The sequence below is a fragment of the Epinephelus lanceolatus genome, chromosome 1 (assembly GCF_041903045.1).
Source record: "Epinephelus lanceolatus isolate andai-2023 chromosome 1, ASM4190304v1, whole genome shotgun sequence".
NCBI classification, from domain to species: Eukaryota; Metazoa; Chordata; class Actinopteri; order Perciformes; family Serranidae; genus Epinephelus; species Epinephelus lanceolatus.
In genome coordinates this window covers 428,275-449,382 of record NC_135734.1, presented here as the reverse complement: position 1 = coordinate 449,382, position 21,108 = coordinate 428,275, and the positions used below count along the sequence as shown (strand labels likewise).

Sequence of the window (21,108 nt, the reverse complement as noted above, 5' to 3'; positions counted from 1 at the left end):
AATAAATAACTAGTGTTATATATTTAAAAACGTTGAAGCGTTTTTAAGATTGCGTAATCTCAATAACAGCTGAATCATTGTTTCAAGGTTTGTTGTATAACGTTAGTTTCAGCTAAACTCAACTTACCTCAAGTTTCGTGAGGGAGCTGGCACCAAGCGGGAGCAGCCAACACCACAGGGCTAGCCAAAGTAGTGTAGCTTGTTAACCTCATAGCTTCTTAGCCTAGCTTGTTAGCCTTAGCTAACTTAGCAGCGCCGAGCGAGGTGGGCATGTTTAAGCAACCAGACTTCCTTCGGCCCGCCTCTTTGCCCATTTTTGATTGTCTGGGAGTTGGGCGGAGTCAGGCACTGCCAAGATGGCAACGTCCATAGCCGAGTATTTTGAGCTTCAAACCCGCTCCTCAGAAACGGATGGGTGACGTCACGGTGACTACATCCATTATTTTTTTACAGTCTATGGTCTGTCCTGGAAGAGGGATCCCTCCTCAGTTGCTCTTCCTGAGGTTTCTACCGTTTTTTTCCCCCGTTAAAGGGTTTTTTTGGGGGAGTTTTTCCTTATCCGCTTATCTGTATGCTGTAAAGCCCTGTGAGGCAAATTGTGATTTGTTATATTGGGCTTTATAAATAAAACTGATTGACTGATTGATTGATTGATCGTTTATAAGAGCGCACCAAACCTCAGGAACCTGTTGGTGAGAGCTCATCTTCCTCCCCGAACTCCACCCCATTTTTTACAGTCTGTTCCTGCTGGGAATTACAGATGTGGCCACTGCACCCAGTGTAATTTCACAAACAAAACCAGTCAAAATCCAAAATCATCCACGTACAGGTAAATTTTACAGTATCAGGGGCGTGATCACATGTAACACCAAAAATGTCATCTATATGCTCAAGTGTCCATGCGGTTTAGCATATGTGATTGCTATATCGTCTTTTAAAAGAACTTTTCTTCTTGATATTACATGTCATGACGTTTCTTACCTGATGTTTAGACATGTCATATGCCTGACACATGATGTAAATACTATTTTAGGTCTTGCTACCTACTTTGTGTCTTGTAGATGTTTATGTTGTATATCTCACAATGTTATCACATGACTTGTCAGGTGACCCTTTTGACATGTATATATATAGAGGTGTTTCCCCTACCAGACTTTGTCTGATGAAAGGCGTGTAGCCCACATTAGTGATTATCTAGTAAACAGCTATTGGAGCTACATCTGGTGTGCGGCCTCTTCGTGTAATTTTTGGATTCACCTTTGTGTCCAGCACCAGCTTTATCTGTATTTGGATGTGCGTGCTTTGATGAACCTTTTTGCTACATCAAAGCTCCCAGACAAATGGTTAATCAAGTTTGTTAACATAAAAATCAGACAGAGGTTTTCTGGTACACATTAACCTTAAGCTGAAGTTGTTGAATACCCTGCTTTGTCAATGATTTTGGTGTCTGACACTTTGACACCAAAAGCCACCTTTCGTGGCAGTATGTAACGCAGCTGGACGTAACCTTTGGCATTGTTATGACATGCCTCTGGATGGCTGGATGGCACCTATCAGGGCGGTATGACATGCTGCTAGATACAGTCAGGCTGAAACGCTGCTAGTAACGACGTAATATAAGGAGTAGGAAAGTCTGTATAGGGTGGGGAGGAGGGGAGGTGGATGGGTCCAATGAACCCCGGACTTTCACCTGGGAGCCGAGTGTGCCCTTCTCAAATGCCGAACCAAGATGTTTTTTCGAAACCTAACCACATGTTTTTGTTGCCTAAACCCAACCACATGCTTTAGTTGATGTCCCAGTGTTGGTAGCACGTCCTGGAATGTCAATAACAGATGCAGAAGGATACCTAGCATGTCATATGTCAATGTAAAAGTTTTTAATATGTAAAGTAGTCACTGTAGAATGTGATAAAGTATTCTAGTGGCAATGCTGGGGACTGCCAATGACAGAGTTTTAAATGTTTTAATAACTGAGCTGGGGTATTTTGATGACTGCAATGGAGATTATGTTCATTTGGTCAATAAATGGCAGATACAACACATTATCCCACTGGTCACAATTATGACTGACCACAAAACACACTTTTTCACCTACTTTTCCATGAAAATCTTTAAAAATAATGATTGAATTCCCTTTGAAGGTTTTTTTTCTAGTCATAGTCTGTGTGTTTTAATGTCTAGAAATGAATTGTCAACAGAGTGCTGAAGCGCAGCAGTGTTGAACTATGGGGAGCCAGTTGGATGAGTGATGGGCTTCAAAAAAGGTCCCTCCATCCAACCCATTCCTTAATGTTTTTCGTTTGTATTGTTTTTACAACCTAAAGTATAATTTAACAAACGTTTCTTTAATCTTTTTGGTCTTGTCACTGTCTGGAGGGAATTTCTCTGTCCCTTTAAGACAGTATTTTTCAGTGCTTTATTACAGTGGTGTGGTGACTGTGTCATTCACCCTTCACTGTCTGTCTCTGCCCAGAGCAGGACAGTGAAACACCAGGTGCCATAGATGATAAACAAGCAGTTTCTCACACTAACTGAAATAAAACCAGTGCTCATAACTCTCATTCTATATTTTGTTTTGTGCATGGTGTGTAGTGTTGCGCCACAGGTGGTGCACAGCCCCTGCTGAGAGAGAGAGAGAGTAGAGGAGCAGCCGAGAGCTGGGGAGTCAATGACGGCTGCACTCATAGCATTATTGCACATGAAAGCTTTATGAGTTAAACAAAAAAAAAAAAGAAAGAAAACACCAGCTTACAAAAATAAAGGATCACATTCTCGATATAGTTAAATAAAGGTGATCCTGATCAGTTAAAAAAATTACCTTGATTGGTCCCCATCCCGATCTTTGAGATTGTATTGGGACATCCCTAATTTTCATGCAGAATATGAACAGGTTTTCAGTAATTTTGTTTTGTAATTTAATTTCATAATAGTAAGCTATAACAAAAATTAATGGTCTTATGCTCACATGGAATCAGGCAGACAGACAACACCTTCTGGATGGCACAGAATGAACAAATAGTCTGATAGTCAAATAGTGGCGGGAACAGTAAACAAAACATGTGTAATGATATGTTGTGATGGTGCTGTTGTATTGATGGCAAAGAATGGAATAAAATATATTTATTCTTTTGTATCTGTTATTTTATGTAAATATTCTAGTAATGTCCAGTAATTATCCAGATCACATGTTTTCTTCTTGTGAGAGGGAACCATGTCACATATGGTTAAAAATTCTGTTGCACAGAATGGCAAACAGTTAAAAAATGGATGTGGGTAGATTTGTAGGTGTGCTAAAAAGTCATTTAAATACACACATGTATGCCTATCAGCTCTTGCAGTTCTGACTCTAGTCTCTACTCATAGGTAAGAATACTTACTTACACACATCTTCAAAATCCAATCATTTTTAAGCCTTTTCTACCCTTCTGGCAGTGCTGATAACAGCTAATTTTAACCGGCAGTCCTCCCGTCAATTTCAATACAGATTTGTTGTTCATGACGTAGCATTATCAGGTACAAAATAGGGTGCATCCTGCAATGCAGCGGTGTCAAACGTACGGCCCGCGGGCCAGAACCGGCTCGCTGAAGGGTCCAATCCGGCCCTCAGGATGACTTTGAAAAGTGTGAAAATTATAGAGGACATACAGTGGTGGAAAAAAGTTTTTGGACACCCTTAAAATTTTACACAATCTCAAATATTATCATGAAATATTTGTGGAAAAATCTTTTTTGTGTTTCAAAAGGTGTGGCTGCATTAGACAGATACAAACAAATACAAATTATATTTTTTTGTTTATTGTTTACAAGAAAAACTAACAAAACTAAATTCTTGACAGTTTCAATATGTCAGTTCTCAACATTGTCGGTATCAAAGTCAACAAATAACAGAGAATGTGTTCAAAACTGAACAAAAAATAAATAAACCATCACATCATCAAATTAATATTTAGTAGTCCTGCCATTGGCACGTAGTAGAGCTCTAATCCTGGCTGACATGTTCCCCACGAGCCTTTCACACTGTTGAGGGGTAATCTTGTCCCATTCTTCTTGAATTACTGCTTTTAATTCTTCTAAATTCTTTGGTTTATGCTTTGAAACAGACCTTTTGATAATCCACCACAGATTTTCAATGGGGCTCATGTCCAGGGATTGAGCTGGCCACTCTAAGACCTGGATACTGTGCTCCTGCAGCCAAGTTCTACTGGCCTTGGATGTGTGGCAAGGGGCATTATCTTGTTGAAACATCCAGTTTTTACCTCGACGGAACAGTGCACGCGCAGAAGGGAGCATGTGGGTTTCGAGAATGGTGCAATACTTGGTAGAGTTCAATGTGCCATCACAGACAGTGAGATGACCAACACCAGCAGCACTCATGCATCCCCAAACCATGATACTGCCTCCACCATGCTTGACAGTAGGTACTGTACATGCTGGAGATAATGCTTTGCCTGGCCTTCTGCGTACCCTCACATTAGTAGGAGGAAGATAAAGCTGGAAACTGGACTCATCTGACCACAAAATCTTCTCCCAATTCCTGGCTGTCCAGTTCTTGTGTGCCTGGGCCCAACAACGCCGGGCTAACCTCTGTCTCTCATTGATCAGGGGCTTCTTGATAGCCTTGTAGGACCTTAAGCCATGATCTAAAAGTCGGCCACGTACAGTGCAGGTGGAACACTGGACACCAGTTTGGTTTGACCACTGCTGCTGAAGCTCCTGTGATGTCATTCGGCGGTTTTGCCTGCACATGCGGATCAGGATGCGGTCATTTCTTGCTGAAGAAACCCTTGGACGCCCAGATCCAGATCTATTGGAGCTAGAGACATGGCGGCAGGAGCAGCGCGGAGAGCAGGAGCAGCGCGGAAAGCAGGAGCAGTGCGGAGTGCAGCGGCTTGTGCAATTCGTGGACTATTTGTGATTTTCACCGCACAAACTTTGTTAGCACGACTGCGCTCCATCCCGACTCTGAAAACTCATGTTGGAGTTCGCATGGAAAATCTTCCTAACTGGTACATCCAACCAGACCGGCCAGAAAGCAAACACCTCGGCTTTGGTCATGCGGCACTCCACGGGACACTGGAACGCCACTCGCTGCGCCTGCCTGCACGGAGGAGTAAGGAGGACATCCTTGCAGTTATCTCTCTGTGCCTGCTCTTGTCTGGCGACATTCACCCGTGCCCGGGACCAGCTACTGGGAGAACTACCCCACTGTAAACTGCAGACGCCCAACAAACAACAGCTGGTCAACAACCGAACAGCTATGCTAGCAATGTGCTATCTCTACTCCACCTCCCCCCTCCGGTGTTCCAGCTGCTGATTCTCCCTACCCGAACTATGTTCGCCGGTGAGCTGACAAAAACTGCGGCCCTGAGCGGGCTCACGCTGACGGCGACCAGCTCCAGCAGCTCAGAAGCCACAGGTACCACCAGTATTAGCCGGGAGGCTAACCGAGGCACCACCAGCGCTAGCCGGGAGGCTAACCGAGACACCACCAGCATTAGCCGGGAGGCAAACCGAGATACCACCAGCATTAGCCAGGAGGCTAACCGAGGCACCACCAACGCTAGCCGGGAAGCATCTGGCAACAGCGGCCCCCAGCGGAGTCGTGCCCACGGCGACCAGCCCAGCAGCTCGGAGGCTGCAGGTACCACCAGCATTAGCCGGGAGGCAAACCGGGGCACCACCAGCGCTAGCCGTGAGGCTAACTGAGACACCACCAGCATTAGCCGGGAGGCTAACCGAGACACCACCAGCATTAGCCGGGAGGCTAACCGAGGCACCACCAGCACTAGCCGGGAGGCTAACCGAGACACCACCAGCATTAGCCGGGAGGCTAACCGAGGCACCACCAGCATTAGCCGGGAGGCTAACCAAGACACCACCAGCATTAGCCGGGAGGCTAACCAAGACACCACCAGCAACTGCGGCCCCCCAGCGACCAAAGGTAAAACCCAGGAACCCTATTTTAAAAAGGCATCGTTCCACAAAACTGTTTCAAACCCTTAATCAAGCTAAAACAGTTTGGGATCCCAAACACAAACCAAAGGGACTCTTGTGCAGTCACCTAAACATCAGAACCTCTGTAACAAACGTGAACAATTGGAGCACATCTTACATGAGTCAGATCTCGACTGTTTAGCAATCTCTGAATCATGGTTAAAAACCCAGTCCCCTGAAGCTCTTGTATCTATGCCAGGTTACAATGTGTTCAGGAAAGACAGGTTGAAAGGTAAAGGAGGAGGGGTACTGCTTTATGTAAAAAACAGCCTTACATGTAGAGAGATTGTTTGGTCAACTGCTTTCAATTTTGATTGTGTCGGTGTTGAAATCACTCTCTCTAAAGAAATGTCCTTCTCCCTGATTTGCATCTATCGGCAACCTACTGCTAAGGTAGATTTCTATGATCAGTTAAAACTCTTGCTAAATTCATGTGATTTAAACAGAGAGAAAATAATTGTAGGTGATTTCAACATAAATTGGGATGATAAACAAAGCAGAAAGAATCTTAAGCAAATTATGGATGCTCACAATTTAACACAACTTGTTGAAAAACCTACTAGAGTGACAAACACCTCACAAACCAGAATTGACCTCTTATTCACAAATAACAGAGACAGAATAAGTAAAATTCATAACATTCTAACCAGTATCTCAGATCATAACTTTATTTTGTTCTCGAGGAAACTAAGGAAAAATTGCTCTCTGAACACTTCCAAAACAACGTCCCCTCCCAACGATTACATCCCCAAACACATGCAGCAGCACTTTGGGGATGAAATAAAAAGGACAGATTGGCAAGTGATCCTCTCCTCTAAAAATACAGAGGAAAACTGCTGGTTGTTTTTAGATAAGATCTCTGAGATAAAATCTGCTTTCTGCAGAAGGGGGTGAAAGAGAGCAAAAAACACAAATCAACTTCCTTGGTTAGACTTAAATTGTAGAGCTATGATGAAGAAAAGAGACTCACTCCTCAAGCAGAGTCTCAAGTCTGGGCTGCTTGTTGACAGACAGAAATTTACCCATGCACGTAACAAGGTAACACAGCTACTAAGAAGGACCAAAGCTATTTTTTTTATGAATGCTATTGAAGGGGCCAAAGGGAATGGCAGGAAAGCCTGGCAATTATTAAATAAGTTACTAGTTAAAGAAAACAAAGAGGCGAGCACTACTCTAGCACTGAAAATTGGCAATATCATGGTCAATGTCTCTGCAGTATTGGCCCAAACTTTTAACCAATATTTCCTAGACAGTGTAAAAGACATAACAAAGCTCTTTGCCCCCTCCAATGTTCTTCCCAGACCAATCATAAATGACCATCCTGTCTTTAAATTAAAGCAAATCACTGAACTTGAGGTGAAGAAGATTATTTCTGCTCTGAAATGTTCCAAGGCCAAGGATATATCTGACTTGGACACCGACTTCATCAAAACATACTCTGATGCACTGATAAAACCGATAACTATCTTAGTAAATCAGTCAATCACCTCAAGGGAAGTACCACCATCCTGGAAGATAGCCACGGTGACGCCCGTTTTTAAAACAGGGGACAAAACATCAGTTGCCAACTATCGTCCAATCAGTATTCTCCCGGTGTTATCCAAAGTGCTTGAAAAATGGGTATCGAAACTACTAATTGAACATCTAGATAAGGGATTTAACCCACTCCACCCGATGCAATTTGGTTTTCTTCCCCACCATTCCACTGAGTCAGCTAACTGTGTGTTTTTAGAAAAGGTAAAATGTATGTTGGATAAAACATCGCATGTGGCTGCTGTGTTCCTAGACCTCAGAAAGGCATTTGACACAGTAGACCACCAAGTCCTCCTGAGAAAACTAACATATTTTAACTTTTCAGCTGAAACAATGGAATGGTTTGAGTCATATCTGTCGAACAGGGAACAGTGTGTCATGGTAAATGGTGTAAAATCCCCCTTTCTTAAAAACACAGTTGGTGTCCCACAAGGATCGATCCTTGGACCTTTGCTATTTTCACTGTACATTAATGATTTGCCTAATGTATGTACTGATTTTAATGCACAAATGTATGCAGACGACGTGGTCATTTTTACTTATGGAAATTACGCAAAAGACATCTCTCTAAGGCTCACGGATGCGCTGCACAACATACAACATTGGCTGAAAAACAGCTGCCTGCTGTTAAACACAAAAAATGCAGTGTGCATGATGTTCAGCAAACGCCCTACTGACATCAAAAGGTCCAATGTGTTTCTTGACGGGGAGGAATTAGAGCTGGTCTCCCACTTCACATACCTCGGAGTCGTCTTGGACTCAAACCTGACTTTCAAGAAACACATTAAAAAAGTCAGAAACACAGTAAACTTTAATCTATTAAATTTTAGACAAATTCTGCCCTTCTTAACAGATGATGCAGCTAAAACCTATCTTTTCAGCCTGATTCTCTCTCATATTGACTACTGCTTCACAAACTGGGCGTTTGCAAGCACCTCAACTTTAAAACCCATAGAGCAGATGTATAACAGAGCAGTAAAGATATTTGACCGGAAACCAAACTCCCATCATCACTGTAAGGTCCTGGAAAAGCACAAATTTCTAGACTTTGAAAATTTAAAAGTATTCAAAAATGCCTGTTTCATATACAAATGTTTACACGGACCAGCACCAGCTCTTGTCAAAGAGTTCATCCATAAAAAAAGACTCACAGGACATGGTACTAGGTCAGGCACAAGAGGTGACTGTGAAATTACACACAGAAGAACCACCTTTGGTCAGAATGTTCTATCCATAAAAAGTGGGCAAAGCTGGAATAACCTCCCAGTCATTATCAGAGAGAGCACCACTCTTAGCACTTTCAAGGGGAAGCTGAAAGCATGGTTACTAGAAAATCAAACATGCGACCACCTGTAACCTGTAATGCAATGCAATTGTTGGGTCATCATCAGAGTTTCTTTCTTTTTCCGTTACATGTATACAAAAATTACACAATACTTTTGTGTATGATTTTTTCTCATCAGTAGTGTTTACATAATACATTTATGTATCACATTTAGTGCAATAATTACACGCTTCTGCATGTGCAACTGAGTGTACTGGGCCTCGTGCAATACAAACTGGCACTTTAAACTGATGTGCACTTTAGGGCTTTGTGCAATTTCATCTGGCACCTTAGGGCATTGTGCAATTTCATCTGGCACTCATGCACTTTAGCACTTGACACTTTATCCAGCACCTATGCACTTTACTCTTCAAAACGAAACTCTTATGGTCTCCCTACCTGTGGGCTAGCTCTCCACCCACAGTCAATCTGTATTGCAATTTATCTGTCTGTCTGTATATTATGGTTTGTGTTTTTCACTAGTGCTTGTTTTATTGCTACTGCTCCTTTTTTCTTACTGTGAAATGTTGTACTGTCTTAATTTGTTTTTATGTTAATGGGACTACGGATGGAAATTAGCGTCAAGCTACAATCCGGCATCTTTACGTGTTTTAACATGTTCATCAATGTGCACTGTCCCTTTCAAATAAACAAATAAATAAAATAAAAAAATCTTGGTTTGTCTTCCAAGCTGTTGGTTCGTCTGTATTTCTGCAGAGTGTATCCAACTGCTGAAGGACTGCATCTGCACTTCCTGGCTATCTGGCGGAGCTGTACCCTTCCTGGCTGAGAATCTTTATCTTCAGGCGTGTTTCCTGCGTTAGGTTCCTTGTTTTAGCCATTTTTGTGTCTGAAGAACTTTCAAATGTGCTGGCTTTATGTAGACACGAAGCTTGGCAACAAAAATTGTGTCTTTTAATAAAAAGAACGACCTTCATCACTGGTACCAAAATGACCCAATACTCAAAATTTCTTATGTATTTTTATGGAACCAATCAATTTTAAGTTTTTAATGGCTTTTTTAGGATTTATTTAGTATTTTGGCTGTGACTGTACTAAAAGAAATTGCACTTGAAGACCTAAGAGTGATTCTTAATGCAATATTTCACAAATGCATGGGGTGTCCAAAAACTTTTTTCCACCACTGTAGATTCCTTGTTTTTTTTCAATAAAATGCACTGCTGTTCTTGTATTTGTCCACTAGGGGTCCCACTGTCCTAATAAAAGTAGGAAGCCCCAAGCTGGATACCTGTCATGGATCTGTGAGTCACGTGACAACACAGTCAAGCGCTTACAGATATTACATGCAGGAGCCGCTGGTGAAAAATGTCTTCATCAAAGAGGAGAAAACTGGACAGAGAGTCTTGGATTTTCCAAGAAAAATGGATCAGTTTGTATTTATTCACACAGGTAAATGGGAAGCCAGTGTGCTTGGTGTGTTTGCAGCACCTTTCAGTGCTAAAGGAATATGATATTTGATGACACTATCAAACTAATCATAGCAAAAAATACAAGAACTTGCAAGGACAACTGAGAACAGAGAAGATAAATGAACTGCTGGCAGGTTTGAGGAAACAGCAGTCTATTTTTAGTTGTTGCCGAGAGATCTGTTATGCAGCTGTTAAAGCTAGCTACTTTATTGCAAATGAAATAGCATCAGCATCAAAGCCGTACTCCGAGTGCAAGTTTGTGAAAAGATGCATGCTGAAGGCGGCAGAAATTGTGTGCCCCGACAAGTGCCAGGCCTTTACCAACATCAGTCTGACAAGAAATTTAGTAGCAGAAAGGATTTCCGATCTTGCTGGAGATTTTGACAGTCAAATTAAGGACAAGGTTAAGTCATTTGCTGCATTCTCGGTTGCAGTTGATGAGACCACGAACATTACCGATGTTACTCAACTGGCCATATTCATTCGTGGTGGTGATGAGACTGTCACCATTGTTACGGACTAGTCAAGTCTAAGGATGTCAACAGCTCAGATGAGAGGCTAGCCCTAACCTGGAGTGTGATTGAAGGAAACAAATGGAGGAAAGAACGGAACAGCGGACTGGTTTGCCAGGCACGAGAAATAATACAGGTAGGCCAGCTTACCAGGTCCGCAGGCTAGGTGCATTCAGAGGCTGGTCAGTCAGTCCAGGCACCGCCAGCTCTGGCCGCGGCTCCCGGTGAGCGGCGAGCTCCGTCCTGGCTCTTCCCAATAGTTCAGTTTTTTTTTGTAGTTAAAATGGATCTGAAAACAAACATAAACTGGTTTCGCTCTCACAGAGTCTGTGGCTTGGCTGGGTGGGTGTAGCTGTCGTCCTCTTCAGCGGCACTTTCAAAAATGGAGGGACTCCTCATGACATGGAAGCAAACATTTTCCTCTGCCGCGCTCACACACCTGAATCTTGTCACCTCATTAACTAACTCCAGAGGGTGCGTGCGCACCTCAATGATGTGACGTAAACAAACACATAGTTCAACCATACCTTTATTTCTCAGCGGAAACCAGTCCAAAATGTAAATGAAAGGAAAAGGAAAAGAAAAGAGGAACTATAATCCCCCTATCACTCCTAACACCAAGGAGTTCCTTAAGTTGGTGACAATGACAGACGCCACAACAGCAAATTACTAATAATTAACTACTAATGAATGAATTAACTCTCTTGTTGGAGCACTGGACAGGGTCGGGGTCGACTGGGCCCGCACTGTCAGCCTGGCTACCGACGACGCAACATCAAGGATTGGTAAAAAGTCAGGTGTGACAAAATTCAGAGGAAAAGTGCAGGCTGCAAATGGAGAGCACAGTTTTTGGACTTTTCACTGTATTTAGCACCAGAAAGCTTCATGTTGCAAGTCGTTAAGAATGGATCACGTCTTTGAAGTGGTTGACTATATTATTAATTTCATCTAAGGCAGAGGTCTGAACCATCATCAGTTTGACAGCCTTCTTATTGATAAACACATTACCCATGGCCTGCTGTGCCACACCAAAGTACGATGGTTAAGCTGTGGAGCCGTGCTGATGCGTGTCTTTGATTTACAAGAGGAAATTGGACAATTTATGGAGCAAAAAGGAAAACCAGTGCCGGAGCTGAAGAATGTTGTATGGCTGCAGGACCTTGCATTTACGGTGGATATTACAGAGCACTTGAATATTCCCAACAAAATGATGCAAGGCCATAACAAAGTTGTCACACAGTATTATGACAGCATACGAGTGAGCCAGATCTCAGGCTGTTCATTATCTGTTTTGTAAATGCTGTGTTCATTAATTGTGAATGTTTTCAGAATGTTTTTGCACTAATGTTTTGTGCCTTTTTAGATCCACTGTGATCTATAAATTGTAATGGACATGTAGACTAAAAGTGAACAATAGACTGAGGGAATGTGGAAAAACTGAGACACATTGTTGAAATAGCAGTTATTTTTCTGAAGACATCTCAGGTTTTGTGAATAGATTGTTCATTAATTGTGTTTGTAATTCTTTACGCTAAAAGAAAGGAAACAATTTGGAGGTATTGTTATTCATAAGATTATTATGCGGTAGTTTTACTAGTCCGACCCTCTTGACATCAAAGTGGGCTGTATGCAGCCCCCAACTAAAATGAGTTTGACACCCCTGCTGTCACGCATCTATAGTGAGTATACTGTGTCCTTTTGCTCCAAAGGTGTCCTCTTTTCATCCCAAACACCTTTCCTGTTGTCTTCAGGATGACAGTGTGCTGATGGTCTAAGGCTCTGCTGTTTAGCCTGCGAAAAATGTATGTTACACAACAGAAAAACATCGGCCACTGTCATCTGTGATTCTCACCTTATTTGTAGATATGCTGATGGCAGTCAACAAGCAGAATATAGGCCAGTATTGTATTCCAGTATTTTTTAATAAGGACAAATTGTGGTTTGTGATATTGAGCTTTATAAATAAAATTGATTGATATTGATGTTTAGGGTCTATTGCACTTGTGGCAATTAGCATTGTCATTGCAACTAGAGTAAAATTTACTTGTGTTAGCATTTCATTCTCTCTGTCGTGGCCTCTGCTCTCAAGTTACATTACTGCCTGTTTGGCGTGTCCGTGTCAGTGACTGTGTGTGTGTGTGTGTGTGTGTGTTTGTGTGTGCTCAGCCCTGACTTTGACCTTGTGCAACAGTAATTTTATTTATCTTTCCAGTCACTTTTAACATACCTGATTTTTGTCTAGCTCACAGTTCTTATACTCCTGCTCTCCTTGCTCCTGGAAGGTGACGATGACGAAGCCCACAAATATATTCATCATGAAGAAGGCAATAAGGATAAGGTAGATGATAAAGAAGATTGAAATGGCCACTCGGTTGTTGTACACTGGGCCTTTGTCCTCTAAGTTTGAATCAATGGCTTTATATAGTAACCTAGGTAAAAATGCAAAAAAAAAGAAGTCACACACAAATCCACATATATGCAATATGAAGACAGAAAAGAGAATCAACCCCAAATCGATAAAAAATGGATTGTGGATATATTTAATGCCACTGAGTAAACTGTTTAGAAGCTGCTTACAGCAGACATCTGTATGCCAATGCTGAAATTAATAGAAACCATCAAAGAATTAGCATAGTACAGATCATAACTCACTTTGGCCATCCTTCAAAGGTAGAAATGGTGAAAAGAGCCAGCATCCCATTGAGAATGTTGTCAAAGTTAAGTTCTGAGTTGATCCATTCCCTCTTGTGGACCTCCATTTCATGAATTGCTCCTTCCTGGTACTTTATAAACCAGCCTCTGAGCCACAAAGTGGAAGGGAAAGACAAATAGGCAGGATCACCTTGATTAGTATTTTTACTAAAACTGACACTTGCACATTATGAGACAATCAGTTTTCTTGCTCCTGTAGCCAGCAGTAATGACATAAGTTAGCCCCATTTCCGAATATCCCATCCATTGCATGACAATGACAGTACTAAACTTTTCTAAGAGAACCATCCAAGACTGTCCCTCATGCAGTGGATGAGGCAGTTCTGAACAGGGCTAGCTATGGGGTTGATTAAAAATACACAAAAAAAGGATTGAACAGCAACAATCCTCCTTCTCCCCCCAGCCTGCAGTCAGCCAGAATAACTGTTTATAGCTAACATTACTGCCTACAGCAAGCATAGAAACTATTTAGGATTTTTATGAATGCAATTTAAGACTTCTAAATACCTCATTTGGTCTGTACATGAGGAAACAGAATTCTGTGCTTCTGAAGACCTGTCAGGTCATGTAGATACCTTGTTAATGAAGTCCAAATATTGGTACAAGGGGGAGTATCTGGTTAATCTTAATCAAGATCCACTTTCTTTTTTCAGAGCTTTCAATCACATATTGCAGGCTTCAGAGGCGGAATGGTAACTCCTGTTTCTGCTCAAAGATGAAAGGTTTTCCATTCTACTAATCATGCCCTCTGTCCTCCAGTGTGAGACCAGAAAATTCCAGTCTTTTAAGTTTTATTTATTATCATTATTATTATTATCGTTGTTGTTGTTGTTGTTGTTGTTGTCCATTGTGATATTATATTTTTATTACAACAAATTTCCTGCATTTCTACACCACCTGCACTGATCTGGATAAGTGTTATTTAGGGTGACGAGAACAGCATAATCACAGGATAGATCTTGTATAAAAAATGAGAGAATCACCATAGTAATAAGGGGTGGACTTAACCATTAGCCCCCAAGGGCCCAAACAGTTATATGTCCATTATGATGTTTAGATATAAAAAATACTGAATTAGGCTACTTATAATTTGTAATTATTTTCTAACTATTCCACCCCGAAATAACTTATAAAAGCCCCCAACAGCTCCCTTTAGATTAAAAAAGAGAAAAGTTGTTAAGCTGTTTTTAAGTTGTAATATCTGTGGGCCGGGCATAAATAGTACTACATTACCGTCCCACTCTTCTACCACAGTCTGAAATGGCACTTGTGAAAAAAAGCAAGGGCCTCTTTGGGCAACAGTAGCTCTGTGGTGTGTCACCCTTGGCTGAAAAAAAAACAGTATTCCTGACTGAGGTGAAAGCCACTCTGACTTTGGCAACTTAATGAGGGAGGTCACTGAAAATCGAAATGCATTGCCCTTGGAAAGCTAGTCTCATCTCTCTTGCTGGTTATCTTGTGGAAGATGTCATCAAAGACATGACCATAGCGAATCTTTAGCATCAGGTGATGTGGAGGTTTGTCATCCCCCAGACGTTTCCTGAGTGCTCTATGGAAAATTGTCAATAACTGTTTTTTCCTCCAACTCAGAACTTATTTTAATAAGCCTCCCTATGACACTAACAATGACATGTGGCTGGTAGGTGGGTTGACAAGAGAGGTGTAAGTGAAAATCTGGCCACGATATCCGTCTCTGGTAGACCTAACCAAAGTAGGCTGAGCGTCCGACTGGGTCTTCTGGACCTCTATGTCAGAGTCATTAGCCTGAGACAGCTCCTGCTCATTCTAAGACTGAGGTTCATCAGCCCATGGCACCCTTTCATTTTATCTTTGTTGTTTTTCCTCAGTGACAATTTCCCTACATACCTGCAGCCAATATTTTGGTCCTTCCTCTTCTTCACCTGATTCATTTGTCTCATTTGTCTGTGTTTGTTTGATTGTGCTCAGTGGTTTTGCTGACCTTCCATTTCCCATTTGAGACTTAACAGGTATGTTCGTGGCTGGTGGCACTACAGGTAAGTAATTTAATTGGAGCAACAAGTTCCCGTGGAGAGTGCAGTTGGGATGGCTCCCAGTCTCAGGGCTCACCTTATAGACTGGGTTGACACGAAGCTGCTTTTTGACAATGTAGATTGTCTTTTCCCAGTAGGATATAAATTTGCATGGATATCTTCTTTTAGCAGCCTGAGACAAGGACCCTGTCTCCTACCTGAAGAGTCACACCTCTGTCATTTTCTTTCATAATAATGTTTAGCTTTGGCATTGGACCGTTGGCTGTTGGTGCTTGCTGTCCAATATGCCTCAATCATTTTCTCTGCCCATTTTTCTAAGTAGCCTCTTGCTGTGTTGTTAACTGTTGTATTTTCCTCTACCACCAAACCAAAGAGGAGGTCAACAGGAAGACATGGACGGTGACCACATAATACTGTAGGTAGCATGGGGAGTAGCCTGTTGACTTATGCTTAGTACAATTGTAAGCATGAATGACATGAAGCAAATGATTCTTCCAGTTCTCTCTCTCTCTCTCTGTCACCTTATGTTCGCAGCATTTGCAATATAGGGCTCTAGTTTCCCGGTGCAGTGCAGGGTGGCAGAGCTAGTTTCGAGCAGCGCAACCCGAGGCGCGCTCAGTTTGGTAGTTTGGCAGACCGAGGTGCGCTGAGATGGGTGTGGCGGTGCAGCAGGGGGAAGTGTCGACAGATCCAGCTTGGCGCAGTGACAGTTTCATGCCAAAAGGCTTTGCCGAAGGTGCGCTAAAAGCTTGCCAACTGAAACCATGTCTACTGTCAGCGCAGGCAGAGCGCAGCCGGTGTAAACCAAAGTTTGGCTGACCGGCGGACAGTGCGCACACGTCACCAAAACCTCACAGACAGGTTTCCAGAATATCAGGCACATTATAAATAAATAATAAATAATAAATAAAAATATATAGCCACAAAACCACTATTCAATGCAACTATCTGCAATCAGCACATAAATGTATCTCTATATCGACTGTCCCGTCACATCTGATGTCAGATCAAAGGGGATTGGCACCATTTGGCACGCGTAATGGAAACCCAACCTGATTTGATTAACACAGTTGAAAACAAATGAGTTCACATCCCCCTCAGCCAACCACAAACAGCCACAGCATCAGATCGGGAGTATATATTCAGCAACTGTCATCTTAGAAAAGTCAAAAGAAAAGAAACCGAGTGAGACTGCGAGAGAGAAAGAGAGAGCGCACGCGCGCATGAGAGAAACGCAACATTGATTTACAATTGTGGTGACCTCCTCCCAGGCTACCTTTGTATCATCAGCCCGTGGAGGTCTGCTCGCAGTTCCGTATATTCGGACACTGCGAGCTTGGACCTCCTGGACCAAAACATCACTTTCCTCCTGGGAGAAGTTTGGCCGTCTGATGCTGCTGCTCTCTTCCGACATGGCGAACTGAGTAAACTCTCATTTCGCCTTCGCGCGGCGCATTTAAGGGCGAGGAGAGGGGCTCATTTGATTGGTCTGATGCGAATGGGCTGTGTAAAACCCACTCCATGCCTTCTCTCCTCCCTCTTTCCGACTTTTGCCGGTAGGAGGGACGGAGGTGGGGTAGAGGAGTAGCTGCGCCAGGGCGCACGGTGTGCCAAACTTACAAAATCCGCCTGGCCACACCCAGTTGGCGAAGTGCAAGTGCGCTGCGCCTCCGCCACGCCCGGTCTGCGAAACTAGAGCCCAGAGTCTGATTGAACCTCTCCACAGTATTGCCTTGTGGATGGAAAGGGAAGGTCCTGGAATGGTTTATGTCAGCAAACTGCCTGAGAGAAAATTAAATTTTCTTGCTCACTGCTCTGATCACGGTAGAGTTTGGCCAGGTATCTGAACCAAGGGACAAAGTCATTCAAAATCCTATTAGCAGCAGTTTTGCCAGCCTTTTTCTCTGGTGGGATATGCTTGGACAAATCTGGTGAAGTGGCCGACTACCACCAGAATATACTTGTTACCTCAATAGCTGGTCTCAAGGTGAAGAAAGTCAATACTAGTCAGGGTCACTATGTCTTGATTTCAACCTTCATTCAAAACCTTTGGGGAGTTTATAAACTATAACATTTTTGGAAAGTTCAGAGTCTGACAAACCTCAAAACCAATGTTTCCATTTTTTCAAAGTCTCTGTGGCAGCCATCTTGGACTTTCAAAATAGCAACCACCCATAACCTCTTTTTATCTGGGTCCCTAATGATAAATCAAATGGGTTCTGAGTTTATAAGTTAATTACATATTTTTCAAGCCAAAGAAACAAATAGGACCATTTCCAATACATTAAGAAATCAATCTAATGATACATCTGCCTATAATGTGTGTTGTATTAGGCAAATAATTGCTGTATCTCTTGTTATTATACCTCTTATTACTACACTTGGCAACCAGCTAGGTAACGTTAGCAGCTGGCTTTAGTGAAACAACAGCAAAGATTAGCTGAGTAGCTAGTGTTAACCACTAGTTGACATACCAATCTAATGTTAACCACAGTAAGTTATTTAGCAGTTGTCAGTTGAGAATTTGCTTGACAACTATGACATAAGCACAGATATCTGACAGAGCAGAAGACTCTGGCGAGAGAAAGGGAGGAAGTGTGTGCTTAATGATAAATAAGGACTGGTGTGACAATATGAATGTGAGGTGCTGTCCTGTTCCTGCTCGCCCTGCGCCATAAGGAGAATAAACACCCTGAATCACTGCCATACGCCATTCAGAGGTGATTGCAGAGCAGCACTCCCTGTGTACAGGAGGAGCGACCATACCACTGTCTTGTTGAGGTTGAGATATGTAAACATACTTCAACACATCCCCGAGAGGTGCGAGAGGTGGGGCCAATCAGAGGATAGAGCACATTCCAGGACAACTCCATTGATGTCATTAATGAATTTACTGAGTCTGTGGTGGATTTCATTTGTAAAACAACAGAAGCAACTGCACCCAAAACACACAGCCACAGATAGAACACGCGCTTCAACTAGTAGCAACAAAGTCTGTTCGCTCTGCAATTTTACTTAGTTTTACTGAATTTTTATTGTATTTTTCTCAACTACTAATGGATACTTCTGTGAGGAGAAGAGTTTATTCAAAAGAGGAGCTTTTATCGTTGAAATGGAGCAAGTCGGGAGGACACCATGCTATTCCAGCCGAGAAAAAGAGGTGTATTCGTGGTTGCCATGCTGTTGCAAAGGTGAAGGCTTGGAAATGGAGATATAAGCCCTTTCTGCCATCAGTCATCATGGGAAATGTCAACTCTCTGCCCAACAAGAGTGATGAACTGGAGATATTGGTGAAGATTCATAAAGTATACCATGAGTGCAGTCTCATGTGTTTTACGGAAACATGGTTGAATCAAAACATCTCAGACTCCAACGTGGATCTACTTGGCTTCACTCTCATACAATCGGAAAGAGACTCTAAAGCTAGTGGCAAGAAAAAAGGTGGGGGCCTGGCTTTATTTGTGAACCAAAGATGGATTTACACAGTTTGTTAACTGTCCAGTCAGAGAAAATAAAACCCTTGATCTGCTGTATGCCAATGTCAAAGAAAATTACAGAGGGATGTTACCACACAGAGTAAAAGGGGGAAATGATGGTGTGAAACAGCAGAGGCACTTTGTCAACCCGCTGAGTTAACGTTACTGTCATTAGCATCAAGCTAGCAAACAGTGGTACATCCTCACGGTCGGACATAAAGTAATAACATTAACAAATAGCGGCTGGGCTTTTACTCACCACAACTGCAGAGGCTCCCAGCTTCATTTGAAACAAACTACATTATAGACGGTCCGTTACTTATTAGACTCACAAGTCAGTCTTTAGACGCTTTGCTTAACTAAAGACTGATGACTTTCTCCCTGATTTTGTGTTTAGATGGGCGGATACAATTTCAGAGTTTAAAAAACTCCCTACGTTGCAGAACCAATAGTAAATCTGCAGGGCGGTCCTTTGCTGGCTCGCTGAACTCTTGTGCTTGTAATCATAGTCCCACTAGAAACACGTGTAGCGGCACAAAATGGCTCAGCCGTGCTCGCAGAAAACGCCATCAAAGTTTGCGGATGTTTGTCGCGTTTGGCGACACATTCTCGCCAACTAAAAGAAACAAACATAATCTTTTACAAGGCCATGACTCATCCGTCCGGCCGGACTATAGGAATCGCCTTGTTTTTTACAAATACTTCCAGGTAGAAAACCAGCAGAGCTTTTAGCTAAATATATAGCCTATATATCACATTTTTCACATCACTGTATCACCGTTTGGACTAATCCGATATTTGTAAAGTCTATAAACACAATGATTGAACAAACATTACTATTTCTGTGTGCACGTTTAGCTGGGCTAACCGTTAGCTGTTAGCCCTGTTAGCCGTTAGCGGTGTCTGTAATAGGTAATAACTCATTAAACAGTCCGTGAAAAAAATATCTTTTCCAGCGGATATCTTAGTTACAACATGATTGAGCTAGCAAAGCAGTTTTGTGTTGCTATGTGTGGTATTTATTCAGTTTTGGGAAATCACGATGTCTAGAATGCATCAGTGGCTGCAGCAGCAGCAAAGCTATCAGGACGTCATCTGTTAAAAGCCTCCCGTTGTCTGATACCACATGAAACTACTCCAGTTAGCTCAATAATGTTGTAACTAAGACATCCGCTGGAAAAAATATTTTCTTCATGGATGAGCACACGTTTGATAAAACAGAGTTTAATCTCTCGGCATCCATTTTCAAGCTGTGTGTGTTTGTTTCCTTGCAAACGAGAAAAGGAGGAGCGCACATTTCCGAGAAGGCGTGTCCTTTTCAAAAATGCAAGAGGCGTTACTTTGTTGCTGGCCGTATTCGCCGGTGTGTTAAACACACTTTAGAAAGGAGTGTCCCCAGACTATCAGAAGGCGGAGACCTCTGATTGTCTGGTGGCGAGACTAGTTATTTATTAATCCCTCTGTGTGTTTATATATTTACTTTTTATCCGCTCCGTTGTCTTTATAAAGTTAACATATTGCACCGTCATTTCAAACTCAACACTTGTTTCAAATTAAAAGCCCCTCATAACCTCGGCTGAGAGAATCCCTCCATTTTCTAAATAGGCTTTTATTCTGAAACATTTGTCAGAATTTCCTGTGGAAGATACAGTAGCTTGATAGTTTACGTATGGCACTTCAAATGTAGCTCCTGCCATCTGCTGACGCTTTTAGGTGACTACAACAACATGTCGGCTGGCACATGAACAGACACAGTTCTGGCAGCGACTCAAATAATAGTGAAAGTAATAAAAATAGGACAAAAATAACCCGATGACATCACACACGCCATGAAAGACGACCGGGTATAATTGGTGCGTACCAGCGTGTAGCGTGTACCAGGCATAATGCAAGTCCTGAGTCTGAAATATGTCTGTCAGCGAGTCCTACTCCACCACAGCAACATCCGTGAAATGTGGAGAGAAGTCAACACCATCTCTGGTTACAACAACAAGAAAAGACAGCCAGTGGTAGGTGATGCAGAAAGAGCTAATGAAATCAGTTCTTCAATAGATTCAATACAGCAGCCACTCCCACTTCCAATGCTGCTTCTCCTCCTCCTCCTCCTCCTCCTCC

The 21,108-nt window shown here is 42.4% G+C and overlaps 1 protein-coding gene across 1 annotated transcript in view; it reads right to left on the bottom strand.

Annotated features, from left to right (window-relative positions):
* LOC117251027 (dihydropyridine-sensitive L-type skeletal muscle calcium channel subunit alpha-1-like) overlaps positions 1 to 21,108 on the bottom strand; it is a 590,852-nt gene that overhangs the window by 323,538 nt on the left and 246,206 nt on the right. Inside the window, exons 24-25 of the mRNA XM_078166193.1 lie at positions 13,446 to 13,592; positions 13,021 to 13,222 (exon numbers count right to left, since the gene is read on the bottom strand). Coding sequence (XP_078022319.1) covers positions 13,021 to 13,222; positions 13,446 to 13,592 — 349 coding nt within the window. The remainder of the gene's footprint in view (positions 1 to 13,020; positions 13,223 to 13,445; positions 13,593 to 21,108) is intronic.